This window comes from Camelus ferus, chromosome 15 (assembly GCF_009834535.1).
Source record: "Camelus ferus isolate YT-003-E chromosome 15, BCGSAC_Cfer_1.0, whole genome shotgun sequence".
In the NCBI taxonomy this organism is placed as follows: Eukaryota; Metazoa; Chordata; class Mammalia; order Artiodactyla; family Camelidae; genus Camelus; species Camelus ferus.
In genome coordinates, this window is record NC_045710.1 from 4,197,125 (window position 1) to 4,217,229 (window position 20,105).

The 20,105-nt window shown below is 54.8% G+C and overlaps 1 protein-coding gene across 7 annotated transcripts in view; it reads left to right on the forward strand.

The window, feature by feature from the left end:
* Window positions 1–19,741, forward strand: part of RNF144A (ring finger protein 144A) — a 109,408-nt gene extending 89,667 nt beyond the window's left edge. For 6 of the 7 annotated variants that reach the window (XM_014565320.2, XM_032496973.1, XM_032496971.1 and 3 more), the window contains 4 exons: window positions 310–517; window positions 4,438–4,588; window positions 10,230–10,319; window positions 15,508–19,741. In XM_014565320.2, coding sequence (XP_014420806.1) covers window positions 310–517; window positions 4,438–4,588; window positions 10,230–10,319; window positions 15,508–15,639 — 581 coding nt within the window. In that variant the 3' untranslated portion in view covers window positions 15,640–19,741. The remainder of the gene's footprint in view (window positions 1–309; window positions 518–4,437; window positions 4,589–10,229; window positions 10,320–15,507) is intronic. The other variant, XM_032496974.1, reaches the window with a different exon arrangement.
* Window positions 19,742–20,105: the final 364 nt, after the last annotated feature.

Sequence of the window (20,105 nt, forward strand, 5' to 3'; positions counted from 1 at the left end):
CATCCCAGGGCGGGCAGGCGAGGAGGCAGGAGGCAGTGCCTGGACCGCCAGGCCTCCAGGATGCGGGCGCGCGAGCTGCAAGGACTCGGGGGCTGTTGGGGACCTGGGTGGGGTGGGCAGTGGGGACTGGCTGGAGCAGAGGAAAGAGCCCAGCGGCCCCAGGTCCCCACAAGTGTCCTTTGTCTGGTCTGGATGGTTTGTTCTCCCTTAAGTATGTGAAGCCGTGCGCCCGCATGACCGTCAGTCCGAAGCCCGCCAGACCCTCTGTCCTGCAGAGTCTGACCTGCCCGTTTTTTCTCCTTGTGCCAGAGGTGCTCCTGGACCCGTGCCGGACTTGGTGCCCAGCATCCACCTGCCAGGCCGTGTGCCAGCTGCAGGAGATGGGGCTGCAGACCCCGCAGCTGGTGCAGTGCAAAGCCTGCGACACGGAATTCTGCTCCGCCTGCAAAGCCAGCTGGCACCCCGGCCAAGGCTGCCCTGAGACCATGCCAGTCACCTTCCTTCCCGGGGAGACCAGGTACGCTCGGCGCCCAGGCTGCCGCGGAGGCGGGGCTGAGGGCTGGAGAGGAAGCAGGCTTCCCCCAAAGGTGCCTCCGTCCGCCTCAGCAGACGCTCTCCTCTTGAGCTTCATTCAGACCTGGGTTGGTTTGTTTGTTATTTATTTTTGAGAACTGATTATGTGCCTGGCACTGTACAAGGCTCTGGAAACATAAAGATACGTAAGAAGCCGGGTGCGCTCTGCCTATCGAGAAAGACCCACGTACGAACGGTCAGTTACTATGCACAGGTGTAAGTCCTGTGATGCGTGGAGTTTTCCAAGGCTGTTGAAGGTGATCTGGAATCGGGGTGCAGGAGCAGGAACCCGGGGAGGCGGGCAGTGGTTAGAACACAAGAAGGATCGCCAGACGCAGGTCCCGGGGGCCTGAGGCCAGGTGGGGACCTGTCAGGAAGGCTTCAGTGGGAAGTCACTGAAGCAACTGTGCCCCCCGTCTCCCTGCCAGACCCTCAGACCGGATGCCCAGGTGAACGCTGCGCATCCTTCTGGGTGCCTTGAAATTTGGTAGGTTGAGCTGTAAGAAATTGGTAATACTCAGTTTTTTTGTCCTACGATATCTGCAGGGCGTCTGGCTCAATTAGACGGAGGTGTCCCAGCGCCTGTTGAGGTCACATTCCTGGAAAAGGACCTCCCACCACCCACCCAAAGGGCCGCCCGCAGCAGCCTGTCTCCTCTGCCCGCATCCTGCTGCCCCCGCCCAACTCCCCGCAGCTCAGCCTGTGCACAGGGACCTTCTTGGCGACCTCGGGACACATCCCTGTTCCCTCTCGTTCCCGCTTTGTGCCTGTGCCTGGAATGTCCCTTCTCTGCCCTCCTGCTTTCCCTGGAGACTCCTTGCCCTTGAAGACATGGCTCACGTCCCCCCCGCTTTGTCGAGCTTCCCAGTTCCCAGGGCAGGGCTGGTGACCCACCCTCTGTGTCCCGCTGGAGATCACCTGTGTTGATGACAACACCAGCCTGGTGGGGTGTTAGTTCATGCGTTTATGTGTCCGGTTCCTCCACTAGGCTGAGCTCCTGTGTTTGAACACTGACACCCCAGATCTGGGCATACAGCAGGCGCTCAAATGCTAGAATGATCACTTAACTTATACTCAGGGTCTTGATCCTTCATAATTTGCGAGAAGAACCACACTCCGTGTGTCGGGTCACACATAACTGGGAGGGCTGGGTTTCCAGGCGGGGGCAGGAGCACTGAGGGGGCAGGCGGGGGCCATGCACTTGTGAAGCAGTCAGGGTACTGCTAAGGGGAGCCCCCGTGAAGCAAGGGAGGGGCTGAGAAACAGGGAAACTAGGAGTCAGAAAGCGCCAGTGTCCCATTCCTGGGTGGGACAGTGGAGGGACCCATAAAACCTTAAGTGCTGGGTGCCTAGGGAGTTAGTATTTCTTCATCCGAGGTGTCCTGGTCTCATGTAGGTCCTTGCTCAAGGGCGGCAGTTATGTCATAACGTACGCGTGGTTAAATCATCCGTGATGCACCTCAGAAAGAACAAGAACAAACAAAATGAAAAAAAAATCAGGTTGTGTGCTAAGAAACAGAAGGGCAATTTCTATACAAGTTCACAAATCTCATTTTGTGAAAATTTAAAAACAAAAGATTTGGCATAAGATCCTGAATTTCTAGCTTATCCAGCTGCACGGAGCTGCGTTCCCACCTGCAGACAGTCGGCTGGAGCTGGCAGCAGCCCCCTCTTTAGAAGGGCCTTTTGCACCTTTACTTTGCCACAGTCCTCACCACTCCCTCTTGTCTCCCTGGTCCCGAGGCTGACTGTCCAGTGTCACTTATAACTAACTGAGCGCACCCTCAGCTAGTATCATATAGTAAGTGTTTTCCCTCTAAGTTAAATCTTCCCTTAAACTCCGTTTCCACCCTTCAGCTGACCAGCTTCATGCATTTCTGTTGTGTGTTTGCTCCTTAAAGCGTTAGAACCTGTAGGTTGTGATGAAATGGTCAAAGGACTCCTACCTGCCTTCACAAATTTGAGCTGACAGAGTTGTTACTAATCATCATTTGAAATTTAATCCAGGTACCAGAAAGTGTTTAAAAACCATCGTCTCTACCATATACATTTCATGCTGCAGTGCACCAGAACTTCCATATTTTAACTGTCTCTGCTTGAAAAGTCTCCCTGACAGACGCTTTTCACTGTCCACTGCCGCTGCATCTGCTCATGGCCTTTCCTTCAAAATTAGCTTGTGAGTCATGTGGGAAAATTGGTTTCCTTATTTTAAGGTCCCACCTGGCTTTCGAACCACAACGATGTTATCTAACCCGATAGTCGGCCTCAGTCACGGGCCTGGTGCCTCCCGACTTCGGCTCTTGTTAGAGGTCAGACTCCTTTCAGGGGGACGTGGCTTGTGTCTGTAGGGGAGTGGACTTGTGCCCTTCCCCGTGGAGACACCTTGTATGGGTTGTGACAACCCCGACTTGTAAATCACATTCTGTGCAGCCAGTCTGACCTCTCATTTGCTGCTAAATTAGAGGTGGTTTTGAGCAAGAGACAGTTTTACAATCTTTCAGTAACAGCATCAACCAGGACCAGCACTTAGGGAGTGATTCCTGTGCACGCGCTGGTGTCTGCTGTTTTCATACCCCTCTGAGCTGGGCGCGGTTTGCCTTGTGTCTGGGGACACGGAGGCTGACAGTATGCACACAGCACGGCCTGGACCCGCATGTCTGCCTCCAGATGCCCCAACTCCGAGGCCGCACTGCTTCCCTGCAGCGCATCTTAACCGGTCACCTTGTGCCAGGGAGCGAAACAGAGCCCCGCTGAGCTGGGGCACACGCCTCGCGGGCCGGAGCCTGGCACTCCGGGAACCCCGTGGGTGTGGTCGGCGGGAAGCCCTCTAGTGCTCAGACGACGCGTGTAAAGGGTGCTGGGTCTAACCCTTCCGTTCACTGTGGCGCTTGTGGAAGGTCCTTCAGCGCGAATGCACTCGAAACGCCAGAGTTGGGGCAACCGCAGTGAATTTGTACTCGTGAACGCATTAGGTTCTGAAAAGCCTGCTCACCCCAATGGGAAGTCATTTTTCTCCTGGGGACACTGAGTGGATGCAGTGAGTTCAAACAACATAGCAAATGTGCCCCATAATTAGCAATAACTGCCCTTCACTGCTGCTTCTTTCAGACGATTCCATGCACATTTTTAGCTGTCTCTTTAGAATTAACAGCATGAGATGGACGTCCTTCTGCAGGCATACCTAAAACGGTGCCTAGGTCACCATTTCATGAGCCACAGAGAATCACTGCTACCGTTTATTTGGCACTCGGCTCATGCCTGCTACTGCCCTGCGCTCTTCATCCGAACCGTCCTTCAGGCTCCCACTGACGGGGAGGCTGAGGCCCAGAGAGGCTGCTCCACGCCGGTGCGCACCGGCGCTTGACCCCAGGCTTAAATCCCGTCATGCTCACCACAGTGGGGCCTGCCCAGACCTCTCGGGAAAATGATTTCGTAAAGACAAGCCAAGTAGGTCTTACTGAGCGATTGGTACGTGTTTGTGTGTGTGTGTGTGTGTGTGTTAACATTTCTTTTCTGATAATAGCAAAGAACATATAATTTACTATCAACTCTTTGGAAAGCATACAAATATATGAATGAGGACATAAGATTTGGCCATAATCCCACTACTCAGAGATCTCCACTGTAAGCCTTTTGCCCTATTTCCTTTGCATATCTAAATGTAGATTTTAGATTCCCCCCCCCTCCAAGTCAGACTGGCTGATTCACAGGTTTTTGGTGATTGAGATTCTTTGCTTTCGACTTTTCATTAAGTAACACGCGACCTCAGCCGCGCTAGTGCGGCTAATGCGCCCAGCGTAGCCGGTGCAGGCAGGCCCCTCCCGGGCCCCTCGGAGCGAAGCCCTGACGGAGTCTCTCCCACAGCAGCTCTGCCTTCAAGCTGGAGGGGGACGACGCGCCCATCAAGCGCTGCCCCAGGTGCAAGGTGCACATTGAGCGGGACGAAGGCTGCGCCCAGATGATGTGTAAGAACTGCAAACACGCCTTCTGCTGGTACTGCCTGGAGTCCCTGGACGTGAGTACGCGCTGCGGCTGTGGGCCGGGCTGGCTGGGAGGCGGGCGCCTCCACTTCCTGGTGGCCGAGGGGGTGTTCCTGTGCTACAGGAGGAACGTGTTTATTCTGTACTTGTGGAATTACTCGCTCACAGGCTGCGGCGGTATCTGAGGATGGGACTTCGGGCCGGGGTTCTGGGAGTGAAGGGTCCGCCTGGGCATCAAGGGGTGGATGGGATCTCAGGATCTTAGGTTTGGTCAGTGGGGACGTCTTAGCTCAGGCTGCTGTGACAGAATAACAGTGCAGACCCGGGAGCTGGAACTGCAGACCTGGATTGCACAGTCCCGGACACCGGACAGCTGAGGTCTGCGCTGTGTGGCGGGTTCCCACGAGCCCCTCTTCTGGTCCACAGACAGCCGCCTTCTCTCTGTGGCCTCACCTGCCGGGGCGAGGACGCTCTGGACTGTCTTCCTCTTCACGTGAGGACCTTGATCTCATCACGCGGGCCGCAACCCCAAGACCTCATCTGAATCCAGTCACCTCCTGAAGGTCCCACCTCCGAAGACCATCATGTTGCAGGTTGCAACACAGGAATTTGGGGGGAACACAGATGGTCCAGAGAAGGGACCGTTCGTGGAACAGCAAGGATGACAGAGGCAGGAGACCGTGCTGCGGATGCCGGGCACGGGGCAGCTGCTGCGGTGAAGCTCACGTCACCTGCAGGGCACAAGGACACATGAGCCCTCTACTGTCTGGCAGAATGGAAGTTGCTGGCCTCACACGGCCGCCTTCTCCCCGGGGTACCCCACGCTGTCTCTGCACACGCAGAGTCCCTGCTGGTGGTGCCTGGCCCGCCCCTCTCCGATCACCTGCCTTTTTCTGGAGCTTCTAGGCCCGATGCAAACGAACTCCTTTTAGCTTCCTGTTCCGTTTTCTCGCCCGTCTCGGGAGTGGGCATCTTGCCAAAATGATGACATTATGAGTTGCCTTTAGAAGAGTTTATTTGTACATCAGTTTCTGAAGCTATAATCAAGTAGCAGGACTAACCATCTGTGAAAGTCATGGTGGTCAGTGACAGGCAGAGCCAGGCGAGTCACGGGTCATCACAAAGGGATGGATTTACACGAGTCTGTCTGGACAGCAGGCATGGTGTGCCCAGCTCTTCTCGTAGGAGTGTGAAGCCATTGAGACCTAATTAAAGGGGAGACCCAGAACAGACCCACGTTTACCCTGATAGGGGCTCACCTGTCTGAGGACTGCTGTAAAGTCAAAGCACCGCTTCTGAGGGAGTCTCCCTACCAAGGGGCTGTCGCAGAGCGAGTCACCTTAGCGCGGCGCGGCTGAGAAGGGCCCGCTTGGGCCGCGCAGGTGAAGGAGAAAGAATCCCTAATGGTTTGCAAAGTGCAAGCACTTTACAGGGGACAGGCCTAAAGATTAAGAAGGAAACAAATGTCTCTATTAGATGGAGTCTTAAATAAGCTGACAGGTCTGGAAGTAAAGGCCACCTTTACAAATACCAGATAGATTGCATCTTTTGCGGTTTTCCTTTTGAAAATCCTTTGTCCCTTCAGAAACTTTTAATTACTAATTACCTTCATCTTCCTTCCCCTAGGCAAGTTTAAGAGATCAGTTTGGCAAGATTAATTTTCTTTCCCTTAAAACCAAACAAGTTTTCATTCCCTGACTTTTTGTGGTGAGAAAGGGATGTTGAGAATGTCTCATACATTAAAGTCTTCAGGTCCTTCAGAGTCTCTATAAATCATATATATAATTACCTGCGTGTAGGCTGTACACATAGCCTCTTCACATGGCAGGCGTGTAGTCTATATATATGTGCATATATATAAAATATGTAATTTCACATGTACTGTATTTTTTTTTATTTTGAAAGCTGATCATTAGATTACATTACACTGTCTAATGTCTGGCCTGCAACTTCTTACTCCTTATCAACTTTTCCTAAAGGGGGAAGGAAGTGAAATGCCAGCCTTAGCAGCGTTACCAAGTCTCCTTGTAGATTCTTTCTGGGGAGAATCAGAAATGGACTGACCAGAAGTTTGGCTTCTGGCGGGAGCACTGCTTCTGCTGTGACCTCCCCTGTTCCCTTGAGTGACAGGGGTGGGAGGCCAGCCCCGCGGTCTGTACCCTTTGAGTGCAAAGCTGTTCTCTCTCTGGTCCCTGTCCATCCATCTGTCTATCCATCTGTCCGTCTGACTCTGTTCTAAAGCCTGGTTCCCGCGGGCCAGAGACCCCTTTGTGTTCCGGCTCCGCCCGGACTAAGGACAGAGGCACCGCAGGGCAGTTTCCTCCTGAAGGTCGGCGTCCTCGTGGCCAAGAGTGTCTGCTTTTCTCTGCGGGTGACGAGCTGCTGTAAAGTGACCCGGTGGCCGCAGAAAGCCGACCCTGCAGGGCAGGGCGTCTGCTCTGGGCGGTTGACCAGGGACAGCAGCCGTGACTTCAGACAAGTGCGTGAACGCACGTCGGAAGCAGCAGAGATTCTGAGCTGGAGGCGGGCCTCGCCCGTCCCTCTTCGTGCCTCTCGGTTAGTTTCCTCCTCAAGTGTGACCTCTGCCTCGCGTGCAGCTCAGGGAGTTACCATCATCTTAGGGTGTCCCCATCCCTCCTTGTTCTTTCTCCCGCCCTCCACACCTGGCCCCGTCCCCAGTCCTCACTGGTGAGGCCCAGGGCTCTCTTTTTTGGGGGGTGGGTTGTTTGTTTGTTTTCAGGGAGAAGGGAATCAGGCTTGCTTGTTTGTTTACGTTAGAGGAGGTGCTGGGGAGTGAACCCAGGGCATCCTGCATGCTGGGCATGTGCTCTGCCACGGAGCCGTGTCCCCCGCCCAGGACTCTCTCCCGCTTCTCTGCTGCACCTGCTGCAAGGGCCCCACGCACGTTCTTTTATGTTTTGGGGAAAGTAATTCCCGTTTATGAAGTCATGGTGATGCTCCAGCCTCTGTGCTTTGCCCCGCGCACCTCTGTTATTTAATATGCGCCCTCTTCCCGTGAGAGTTGGAGTGCTCATGTCCTTTTTTAAAGAGTAAGTCCAGCGGGGAGGGGATGGCTCAGTGGTAGAGCATGTGCTTAGCCTGCACGAGGTCCTGGGTTCAGTCCCCAGGACCTCCATTAAAATAAATAAATAAATACCTAATTACCTCCTCCTCCCAAAAATAAAATTAAAAAAAAAAAAAAAAAAAGTCCAGGAAGGTTAACAATCTTTCCCCAAAGCACCGAAGGGTGAGGAACGGACCCAGCTTCCACTCTCTGGTCTTTCAGACTCTAAAACCCAGCAGCTTGGGCTGGACCAGGCCAAGAGTCAGACAGGAAGCCCCGACGGATCCCTAGTGGAGCTGCTCTGAGGAATCCGTTCTTATCTCCGTGCATCTGGCCCAGCATGCCCTCCAGAGCCAGCTCCATTGCTCCTGCTCCCCTCCCGGGAGCTTGATGAGGCTTCTGGGAACTATGTGCAGGAAACGCTCGCTGTCTCAGCCGCGCACCTGCGTTCCCGGCAGGCCCTGCCGTCCGTAGTTCTTTCCACCCAAGGGCTTCACCATGAACTTCAGGTCACGATGAAATCATTTCTATATTGTCAAAGTGTCTCAGGGTGCTTTTGTCAGGAAGAGAGCCTTTGTTCTGTTCAGGAAGTGTGCCGAGAGTGTCGGCAGCTCCGCTCTGCCTGGAGGCCGGGCTGCCGGGATGAGGCCCGCAAAGCCCGTGACCTTGAGGAGCTGGTGACCTCCCGGCTGAGAAGCTTTATTGCTACTAGGTGATAGGTCCTTGTGAGCAGTGCCTCAGGACGATGGATGTGGAGTCCCTGACAGCCTCTCCGGAGTGGGTCCCGGGGTCCCGGAAGGCTGGGGCTCGGGCCCAGCTGGTGCAGAGGTAGGTGACCAGGCAGAGAGCAGAGTGTGCGGGGTGGGCTGCTTCCAGGGCACAGGACATGGCGAGAAAGGGCATGGCCGTCCGTGGCCCCGGCCTGGCTGAGGTGGGGGCCCTGACACGGGCCTCTGTGCTCACGCCTGCCCAGCGCAGGTCCAGCAGCGAGTTGATCAGGACCACGTGGGGCGTCTGGAACCTGCGCCCCTTCCTGGACCCCGAGTCAGGATCTGCGTTTCACACAGCCATGCAGCCGGCGGTGCCCAGCTTTGCTGGTGGAGGTCGCTGAAGGCTTTTCAACTGGGCAGCCCGACATGATTCAGCCTGTGTTTCGGGAAACAAATCCAAAGACTCTCCGAGAGCCTCCAGAGGCAGACTGTGCGAGAGGCAGCCGGGAAGAGTGGGACTGCGAACAAAAAGTTCATCTCAGCCGATGTGGGTGAAAGAAAATACAACCAGGATCTCAAGGAGGAGAGAGGTCTCAGTGGACGGAAGTCAGCAGGACAGCTTCAGAGAAGATGAGGTCCAGCCAGGAGAGACCTGCGTCCATCCAGGCCCGTGCTCCCTGGGCCAGATGAGGGTCTGGGACCGGGGGAGAGGCAGGCTGGGCCTTCCCACCTCCCTTGAAGACTTTGTGCTTTTTGTCCCCCCAAAAGCTGGCGTTTCACGATGCCCCCGTGTGCATTCAGGCTCCAGGAGGCCGACCCCGGAAACCATTTGAGAGGAAGGCGGGCCGGCCGCATCCGCCCAGCGGCGCTGCCCTACAGGCCGGGCGACGCCACGTGCCGGCTCTGCCTGGCTCTGGGAGGGCCGACTCCCCGCCCTCGGACCCCCGGGCCCTGTGCGTGTTACCCTTTTCTCTGGAAGACTCTGCCTGCACCTGCGGTTAAATGAGTAAAGAGCCTCGGCCTCTCCTTTGTGCTGTTTATGGACAATTGGAGAGAAAAGGGCACCTCCGGTTCACGGAGGAGCAGAGGGTTTTGTACAGAAAAGCCATTCCCGCCCCTCAGTCCGGGTTTGGGTGCCAGGCCCTGAGCCAGGGCCCTGGTGACAGAGGCTGACGTCGGCTGGGGGCCCCGAGAGCCTGAAAGCCCCGTGAGGCCATCGTGGGAAGGTGGGTGGAGACCCTGGGGTGGGGTGCGGGGGACACGGGCTGGGGGCAGGTCGTTGCTGTGAGAGTCGGGACAGCTGGAGGGGTGGAGGTGGGGGCTGGTCTCCGGCCAGCGCCTGAGCACTGAGCATTTTCATGGTCTGAGCTGAGAGGAAGCGCTTCCCGGGCGAGAAGTCTGGCACTAGCGGAGGAGGGTGGACCAGACGTGAAGGAAGTCATCTCATTCCCCAGCAGCCCCGCCAGGGCGGCAGGGAGGTGCGGGCCGGGGCCTCCGGGGAGGGAAGCGTAGCACGGCCAGGGCGGCTGTGGAGAAACAGGAGCCTCTGACCTACTTGTTAGAGGCCCTGAGTGGGCAGATTCGCTCTTTGCTGCAAAATCTGGAGCCGCCCTGAGCCCAGGGGAGCTGAGCTTGGGCAGAGCCTGAGGCCGGGAGCGGGCTCCCTCTAGTGGCCTGGAGCCGTCCGCCTGGGGTGCTCCATGGAGGATGGAGGCCCTGGGGGTCCGCGGGGGCCTAGGGGACAGCAGCCCCCTGGCGAGTGGACACTCCCCCTGTGTTGTCCTCCTGTGTTTCTCACATCCCTATTTGAAGCATTAGAAAAAAAAACCTGGGACCAGGCAGGTCTGTTCACTAAACGGAGAGGAATCTCCCGTCCACCTCTGTTCTCGTCTTCTTTCCCAGGATGACTTCCTCCTGATCCATTACGACAAAGGCCCCTGCAGGAACAAGCTGGGCCACTCCAGGGCGTCTGTCATCTGGCATCGGACGCAGGTAGGACTTGCTCACCTGGGACTTTGGTCTTGGGGAGAGAGGAGCCAGCACATCTGTGCGTGGTTTCTGGAATGCTTGCCGGTTGATCAAGGATCTGTTACACAGAAAACAGAGCTAGTGAGTGGAGTTCCTACCGGGTTTTCTCCGGACTGAGGTGGTGCTCACGGTGGGCCTGGCCCAACCTTGGAGTGAGTGTGGACCGCGTTTCGCATGCGATGGGTCCTAGGCATCAGACTTCCGGCTGCTTGCACCCACCTGTGATCTTGGCAGTGAGCCGCTTGTAGTCGCCCCTCATGCAGCCTTTGAGGAAGGGCTTTCCATGGGGCACGGGGTGAGCGAGTTAGTCCCAGGGAAGCATGACAGGCAGAGAAGGGAAACCCCTGGGCAGCAATGTCCGTGTAGCCGGTGGGGTTATTCCCACTTTCAAAATGCTTTATCCTCCCACTGTGTGCCTGGCGCTGTTGTAGGAGCTAGAAATATTCCAGTGAATAAGACAGGTGCGTCCTTCTCTCATGGAACCCACCTGCCACCCCGGGACCGATGATAAAGCAGCAGCCTGAGCATGGCGAGACTTCAGCTCCAGAGGAGATGTGATTGAGGAGGGACCTTCCAGATTGTGTGACCTGGAGGTGGTGTCTGTGGCCAAGCACTGAGTGATGGAGGGCCGGCCGTGGGCGTCGGTGGGATAGGGCAGAGGGGACCGTCCAGCAGAGGCGGGGAATCCAGGCAGGGGGATGGGGATGGGCTGACCGGCAGAACTGTGGTGTGAATGTCCGTGTGGACAGAGCAGGGGAGGCGGAAGTGGTCAGAGGTGATCAGCGTGGACCCCGTAGGCACGACGTCCGGGGTGTGCTCTGGGTGCGTTGGGATGCCACGGAGGGGGCAGCTGGTTGGCCTCGGGTGTGTGCGAGCTCCTGGGTGCTGTGGGGAGCCTTGACCACGTTCTCAGCACGTCTCACCAGGCCCTGAGGGGGACAGTCGCCCTGTCTGGGAGGCACAGGAACTGAGTCCCAGGTAGTCTGTAGGAACAGAAAGAGCTCACCTGCGACTGTGCTTCCTGGAGGAGCCTCACTGCCGACCGACCGCGTGACCAGGCGGCTGAGGTCCTCGCCCACGGGTGGGGCGCCGCAGGCCGTGCGCTCCCCGCTGCCTGGCAGGGAAGCCGCCGCCGCGGACACTGTGTCTACCAAGGCCCGTGGCTGCACTCCAGGAACACCCATCAAAGTCAGGTGGTAGCATACAGCTCTAAGCGCACTGAAAACCATCAGACTGTGCACCGTAAACGGGCGAGTTGTCAGGCACATGGGTTATAGGCCCATAAAGTTGTCAGAAGAAAACCAAACAAAACTCATTGTGGACCTGACTTGGCCCAGGGGCCAGTTTGCAAACCTTGGGGTGGAGAGTCGATTTGAGCTGCGTTTTATTTCGTCCTCCTGGCCAGCACGGCCCACTCCAGGGCTCAGCCCCCCATCTCTGCCCTGTACCCCAGACAACAGGAGCAGACTCCCTCACAGTTGTGGCGGCCAGGAGTCTGAAGTCAAGGTGTGGGCAGGACTGCGCTCCCCTGGAAACCTGCCTCTTCCAGCTCCTGGCGGGTCCCAGCTGTCCTTGCCCTCAGCTCACAGACGCATCTCTCCAGCCCTCACCTTCCTCTGTGCACCTGCTCTGTGTCCAGACTTCCCTTTCGATAAAGACACTAGTCAGAATGGATCAGGGCCCATCCTAGTAATGTCATTTTAACTTAATGATCGCTACAAAGGCCCCATGTCCAGACAAGGAGCTGTCTGGGTCTCCAACATGTGTCTCTCTGTGTGGCCTGAGCCTCCTACCAGCATGGTGGCTGGGGCCACAGGCAAGCTCCCCAGGAGGGCGTGAGAGCCAGGCGAGAACTGTCACCCTGGCTGATAATGTGGGCCAGGTGTCACACCTCGTCCCCGTGCCTGTTTGTTTCCTGGGGGTGAGTCACGTGTTCCTAGGGGTCCTGGGTAGCACTGAGCTTCCGGTAACAGTCCTTTAGAGAACTGGCCCTTGGGAAATGCAGAAACCGGGACGGGGGTCCGGGGCCTCCACTGTTGTTGAGGAGGGCGCCGGGAGCACCTCCCACCACTCCTTGCGGCATCCTCGGTGGGTCCGCACCTGCAGGACACCTGCTCCGTGCCCGCTCTGAGCCACGCCTGGGGGCCACGTGGACGAAGGAAGCAGCCCTGATCTCAGGCCCCTCTCAGTGCTAGTGGAATGGAACAGAGGTGCACAGGTGTGGGGTCGCTTTCCTGCGATGCGAGGAGCCCCCGAGACACGCAGGGTTGTAGACAAAGTGGCCGGGGATGTCCATGCATTAGTGTTGGATTTGGGATGAACGGTGAAAGCGGAGTGAGCAGCGTCAGAAGGACAGTGAAGGAGTCACACTCACTAGCAGCGTGTGTGGCGGAGAAGCTGACAAGCAGAGGCCAGAGGCCAGGGACTCCCTGGGGGACCAGCCGCACCCAGAGCAGACCTCGTGTGCAAACAATTAAAACTCCGACTTGCCCTTAAACCTTTGGTTTTGACAGTTAGAACCGCCCCCGACACAAGATGCAGAATGCCCGTTACCGGAAGGAACTTGCATCCTCGTCGTCTGTTTCTAGCCGTAAAGCGTCAACGTGGAAGCTTAGAAAGTCTGCATTTCCCACGTGTCTCCTGGTTTTCCGTCAGCTCGGTGCCCTCTGTTCCCTCAGCCCCGGGACGGGCTTCTTGCTGGGGTGTTCATCATCGGCCTGTGAGCGGAGCTTCACTTTGTGGTTATGGCAGCCTCTGAGCTTCCATCCATTCACCCAGGAAAGCTGTGTTGCGTGTGCACAGAGTGCCCAGGAGTCGCGGTGGGCTCTGACGTCCAGGTGCCCCGGGGCGGCGGGCAGGACCCTGGCTCGGTGGCCTGACTGTGGATCTCTGCAGCCCCCTACCCGTCTCTCCTCCTCACTCGCTGGCCTCCAGCACGGAAGCTCCCAGCTGTGCTGCGTTGCTCTCCCCGGCCCCTGGGCTGTGGCCCTGCCGTTGTCCTGGTCCTCATCTCCCGCTCCTTCCTCCACTGATCGGGTCCATGCCCAGCCTGGCACGTCCAAATTCTGCACCACTGACAGCCAAGCTCAGGGGTCACATCCTCCACAAAGTCTCTCCCGATCAGAGGGGGGCGCTCCCTCCCGCGCCCCCCGACTTTGAACACATCTTCTGACTCTCATCACGTTACTGTGATTCCCGCTTTCCCTTCTTGAACACTTGTGTCTCATCTCGGATGACAGATAATCTGTCCTTGGCAGCTGGGACTTACTTCGCCCTGGGCCCGCGCCTGAGGCAGAAGGATGCTTTTGAGCTTGCACTTGGATGCAAGAGTGTCGGTCAGTTGTTTTTTCCCATGACTGGCTTGCAGCTCCCTCTGCAAAGTGGATGGTCCTGGAGGAACAGCATCCTTGCTCCTTCAGCTGCTTCCTACACACGGGAGCTTTCTCCGGGTGGGTCAGGAGGAAGGGGCTGAGCCCTGTTTTCTTGTCCTGGCTCCTGTGGCAGCTGCTGCCTCCTGGCTTCCTCCTCCCAGCAAATATTAATTGTCACTAAACTATGATCAAGCCTGTTTCACTGCCAGTTTCAGGGGAGCTCATAGGCTTGCGAGGCAGAGTGAGATAGTAGAAGCACAGATAGTTCCCCTGTCGACGTTACGTTCAGAAAGATGGACTTAGCCAGCCCGGCAGAAAACATGGATTCTTAGCGTCAGCACCATCTAATTTATCAACAAGGTGGTTGTGCGTGTGTGATGGTTTTCAGGAAAATCTGTCAGGGTGTACTTTAATGCACACGGATGTGATGCTGTCACACTGCGTCGTATTCCGGAACTGATAACAGCCCTCCGAGGTCTTTTACTTCATTTGTTTATTTTATAAATGAAAAAACTGAAGCCCAGTGAGAGGGGAACACACGCCGAGTCAGAATTAGAACCAGGAGCCCCGCAGGTTCGTGTGTTTATGGCTCTGAACACCAGGTGGCGGGCTAACTCCACCTTCAGATTCCGGGTCTGGGCTCCGGTGGAGGGTGGAGGGGACCAGCTACAGAGCGACCCGCTGCTGCTTTGACCGTGCACGCTGCCTGACTTGGATGATAGCATGTCCTCATCTGAGGCTCATCTCTTTTGGCATTTAGTCGTATCTAGGGGTAAGCCTATGTCTTTAAACAAAATCAAAATGTGTGACAGTAATTGTAGGGTTTTAAGCTCCAGGAATAATGCAGGTCTGGTCACTCCCTGATGCACCGTGTTTGTGCCTTTCTGTTCTCCCACCTGAAATGGTTTATCCCAGTCCTTCTTGTTTGCCACCCACCTCCTCATCCTTATAATCTCAGCCATCTCTCATCGCAAACCCACCTGCAAATGTAGGTGTCTGGCTCTGGGGCTCTCTTTATACCCTGGAACCTGATGGCAATTTTTGTAAAATGCATTATTATCATTTTGATCTTGGTCTCTTTCCACCAGACTGGGTGATTGTTGAGGGCCGAGATCTCATGTGCCTCTGTGTTTGCAACACCTAGTATGGCGTTTGGCTCAGAGGCAGCTTGTTGGTTAACTGGATGTATAATTGGATGGATATTTGGGTACATAGATGGAAGGAGGGAAGGGAGAAGGGAAAGGAAGAAAACAAAGGGAAAAAAGGGAAGGGGGTAAAAATGGAAGGCAGTGAAAGGAAGGAAATATGAGTAGATGGATGGGTGGGTGGATGATGGTTGGATGATGGATGGAAGGATGGCAAGTGGATGATGCATGGATGATGGATGGATGGATGGATATGTGGAAGATGGATGGATGGATGATGGATGGATGATGAGTGGATGGATAAACAGACAGATGGTGATATGGGTGGTAGATTAAGGAATGGATGGGTGGATGGGTGGACAGATGGAGAGATGAATGGATGATATGGGTGGTAGATGATGGATGGATGGATGGATGGATGGATGGAAGGGTGGGTGGCTGGAGAGATGATAGATATATGGAAACATGCATGGATGTTACATGTATAATGGATGGAGGGACGGACGGATGGGTCTAGGTAGATGTCAGTGGGTGGATGATGGACAGATAGATGGGTGAGTGGGTGGGTGTGTGGCTGTACTTCAGCTGTGGAGCCCACAGGCAGCCACCTCACGCTCCTCTGCTTCCTTCCTGCAGGTCGTGGGCATTTTTGCTGGATTTGGGCTCCTGCTCTTGGTGGCCTCGCCCTTCCTGCTCCTGGCCACCCCGTTTGTCCTTTGCTGCAAGTGCAAGTGCAGCAAAGGCGACGACGACCCGCTGCCCACCTAGAGGAGGCACGACGCTGGGACGAGACCCTGCTCCGGGAAGCGCGGTCCTCCCCACCCCCACCCGCCGTCCCCGCTCACCAAACATCTTTCTTGCCTTATGTGCCCCATCGAGCTTCAGTGTCACGCCAGATGCCGTGATTTCAGGGACCAATGTCAGACCGTTTGCGCAGGCCCGGGACGCCATCACCCAGGCATGGGGAGGGCGAGGCTGGCGTGGGTGGGGCATGTCCCGTCCCCACAGAATCGGTCTCTCCAGACGTGAGCGGGGAGGTGCTGTGCGGAGCACCGCGGGCAGTCTTCTCCCAGTGGTGGCAGACCAGGGGCGGCCGGCGGCTGCTTCGGCGCCTTCTCGTGCACAACGTAGCCCGTCTCCTCCTTGGCATCCCGCTGGCGCCACGTTGCCCAGAGAAGAAGTCTTTTAAGGATTGCGTCTCACTGCAGACCAAGTCCGAGTGTTCTGACTTGAGAAAAGCACTCTGGTTATGACAGCTCTTTTTATTACTAATGGCATTTAGTAAAATCCTTTTTCGAAGGCATCTTTTTTTTTTTCCAACTGAGAAGTGAAAAATCAACAAGGTGCGTCTAAACCATCCTATGCCTTTCTTGAAACGTGCGTTTGGGGGAAGCTGTTGTTAAATGGCCTTTCCGGCTCGGCCGCCTTCCAGGAGATTTAGAAAGCCTTATGTGCTCTTTGCGTTTTTCTTGAAACTTGTAGACTTTTTGGATGCTGCCCGCGGTGGGACTGCTACAAACGCGGTTCCTGGAGCGTTGCGTCTCCTTGAGAATACTGGGTGTTTAAAGAAACATCTCCATCCTTAGATCTGCCTTTTGTTTTTCTCTCTCTGGTGATTCAGCTCAGCTCCCAGGGCTCCCTGTTTTCTCATCCAGGTATCCGCAAATATTTTTTTTAATGTCTTCAGAAGCTAAATGTTTTACTTGGACACAGTTCTGTTGAGACTTACTTTGGTTTGTTGGCCTGTAGCGTCAGTCTCCGCCCGCGGATGCTACCAGCGAGCAGTGATGTTGACGCCAGGGGGGCGGGGCCTCCCCGGGGCTGAGGGAGAAGCTTCTGGGTTTCGCAGTTTTTGTAATGACTGAGTAACTGTGGAGAAATCGTCTGTCCTACACACTCCCCAGTCTAGTTGCTCACCATGTCACCTCTGCTGGGGGGGGAAGAAAAACAACTTCCATTTCATTTGTGTTGATTGGGGTCTTAACCTCTCGGCCTTGGACAGGCTGTGTGTGGCTGTTACCGTGCCAACGGGATGCCCGGTTCAGTTAGGCACATGGTTCTCCATCAGTCGACTTTGAAAAGCGGGGAAAGTGCGTTCTTTACAGAAAGTTGACTTTAATACGGTTTTTAAAGGGCAAAATGATTGCATCCAACTTGCGACTTCTAAAACTAGTACAAAGGGGAGTGGGGTAGACGTACTGCTGCAGTGGGACTTTTGAAGAGCTTATTAAGCATCCACAGAGGAGTGAAGTGAAAACAGCGCCTGGCTTCTGCCTCAGTTCTGCGTTACAGGCACGTTTGTGCCGCGTGGCGCTGTTCTGTGTCTCCCACGTCTGCATTTGGGGATCCGTCTCAGGTCCTGGTGTACCTGCCCGTATAGAAATGTCTCTATTTCTTCACACTTAATAGGTTAGGAGAATCAGGGTCACCCCACTCTTCCCCTTGAAACTGAAGCCATTTAGGAAGCCAGTCTGTGTCCAAATTTTGTGCAAAAAGTCTTCCTTATAGTTGCAGTTTAAAAACTCGGCCACTGAGGGAAACCATGCCTGAGGCCAGCCTTCTGGACGGCCCCCAGGCCCTGAGTCCCTGTTGCTGCAGAGGATGTGATGGAGGGAGGATGGCTTTTCTAGAGAGAGTCACAGCCCCGTGAGGTCAGAAGGTGAGGTCGATGGCCCAGGCTGGAGACCTCATTTGTGATTTGTGAGTACATGTATCTCCCAGCGTCTTTTAAAATTCCTAAGGAAGACGGCAGGCTGGTGGCCCATGTCCAGTGGTCCACAGGGCAGGCCTTCACCTGTCCCAGGCCATCCCGCCTGGATTCGCTGCTGCCCACTGCCCGGGTCCGTACAGTGGTACCCCTTCCTGCAGGGCGGGAACCGGAGCCTTTGGAACGCTTGCATCCGTTGGGCCAGAGTTCAGACCTCTTTATCCCTAGTGGCGGGGCTGTCCAGCTCCTGGAGGAGTCCGTGGGCAATCATGCACATCACAGCGCCGACCGTCTCTGTGCCTTCACCCCGACACCTTCACAGCACGTGGTTTGACCCAGGTAGGGACCACTGAGATTCTGGGGCCAGGCGAGGCTGAAGGAGCGCCTGTTTGCCCCGAGTTTTTGCATCACACATGGCCCGGCGTGCTCAGTTGGATTCTGTGATGACAAAGTAAGACTGTCCGTTCCCTGGAAGGACACCAGTGGGACCACACTGAGATCTGCACATAAACCTGCGTGCCCCCCATCTGACTTCTTTTCTTTCCGTGAGGACTACCATCCCCTTAGTTCACGGGGACGCATGTGGACCAGGCTTGATGTAAGATGCAAATGGGACGTGGGAAGATGGCCTGTGTTTTGGGTTTTGACCTGCCTGTCAGTCCCGGGAAGACCTGGGGGCTTGATGCTGAGGAGATGGACCTGTTCCTGCTGTTCAGCGTGGTTTGTCTTCGTTGAAGATGACACGTTTAAAGATGGTTTTCACGCTGACCCTCTGGAAGCATGTGTCTGTCTATCCAGTTCGAGGCCTCTAAATCCCAGGGGGGAGGGGAGAAGGAACCCGGAGAGGGACCATGGCCGACTCTGCCGCTGTCCGGGTGGGGTGCTGACAGCGGGCACGCTGACCGGTAGGTGGCCTAGTCCCTCGGTAATTGACCACATGGGCGGTCTCACCGGCTGTGCCTGCCCTCGAGGCCGGGCTCTGGCGTGCATCCTTTAGCCAAGCTCTGCCATCATCACGGGCATCACTGTACACGTCCACGTGGCAGAGACTGACCTAGGACTTGAGCACAGACAGAACCTTCGATAGACGAATCGCTGTCCAAACCAGTGCTTCCTCCAGTAGCCGCAGACTGAGGAACCAAGACCTGCCGCCTCTGGCACCTTTTAAAAGGGAGCAAATTCTCTTGACAGCGTATTATTCCATCAGACTGTTTTAGGACAGGCCAGCTCCTGACTAGAGCGTGGCCCACGGGGAGGGGGTTATCAGATACGCAAAAATTACTCCGGGACGATTTTATCTTTCTCACCTACATCACAAAGGTTAAAAATTATTTAGCAGGTAAGAAGAGGGCACTTTCCCTCGGTCATCTCTAAGAATCAGAGGCTTGGAAAGAACCAGGGTGGCTTTTTGTGTATTTCTCAGACTCTCGCTTATTAATAAACACCCCGTATGTGTGTATAAATCGCAGTGAAGTCATCGAGGGAAACCTTTTGCATGTATAAAGCTTCCTGAAGGTCTCTTTTAAAAAAATACCAAAGTTTGTGTATTCCTTCTCATTAACTCTCAAACCTTCATGAAAAATAAACAAAACAAAGAGTTATGACTGGTCTTGTCAAAAATGCTGGAGGGAAAGAAGGAGGTGCATTGAAGGAGAATGCGTGCCTCCTCACCAGGAGAGCCTGCCTTTGGGTGTGTGAAGCCCGTGGTCTCCCCCATCCGTGGTTTGCATAATCCTGTCTTCTGCGATTCCGGCAGCCGTCAGGAAGGGGTGGGGACCCGACCTTTCCTTCATTCCGCGCTCATTTTACCGTGGGTGTATTTTAATCTTGTATAAAAATATGCATGAATGAGTCATGCACATGTATACATTACGTATTTGACAAGTGGTGGTAAAAACAACAAAAAAAAAAACAACAAAAGTTTGATTTGTGTTTTTGAAATGTCAGTACATTTTTGTGCCACTAACACTGTGATGTATAATAGAGCTGTTTGAATGCCTTTTAATGTTGTGTTTTGTACTTTGGAATCATATGGAAAATTTTGATTTGTAATTTCAATACATATTTTAAAGTGTACTGCGTCTTATGTAGTTTGTCCCCCCTTTAGAAGGGATTTCTTTTTAAAGCTATTTTGGCTGGAATACAGGTTACTTTTGTAAATCCTGTCTGGCTCTGTCTTTTGTACATTCTTAGGTGGCTGCTGGCTTGCAGATTAAAAACGTTGTGAAGGTTGGATGTGGACAGGAGGGGGAGCTTACACCACTGGGAAAACAGCTTTTTAAAATTAAGCTATAATTAATATATACTATTATATTGTTTCGGGTGTACAGCATAGTGAGTCAAAATTTTTATGCATCATGTGATGGTCACATTAAGACCAGCTACCGTGCAAAGCTCCCATCCAAAGCGGCTGCAGTCGTATGAACTGTATTCCCTGTTACATTACATCCCCAGACTTACTTACCTTCTCGGGGGAAGTTTGTATCTCTTAATCTCCTTCACGTATTTTGTGCAGCCCCTGCCCCCT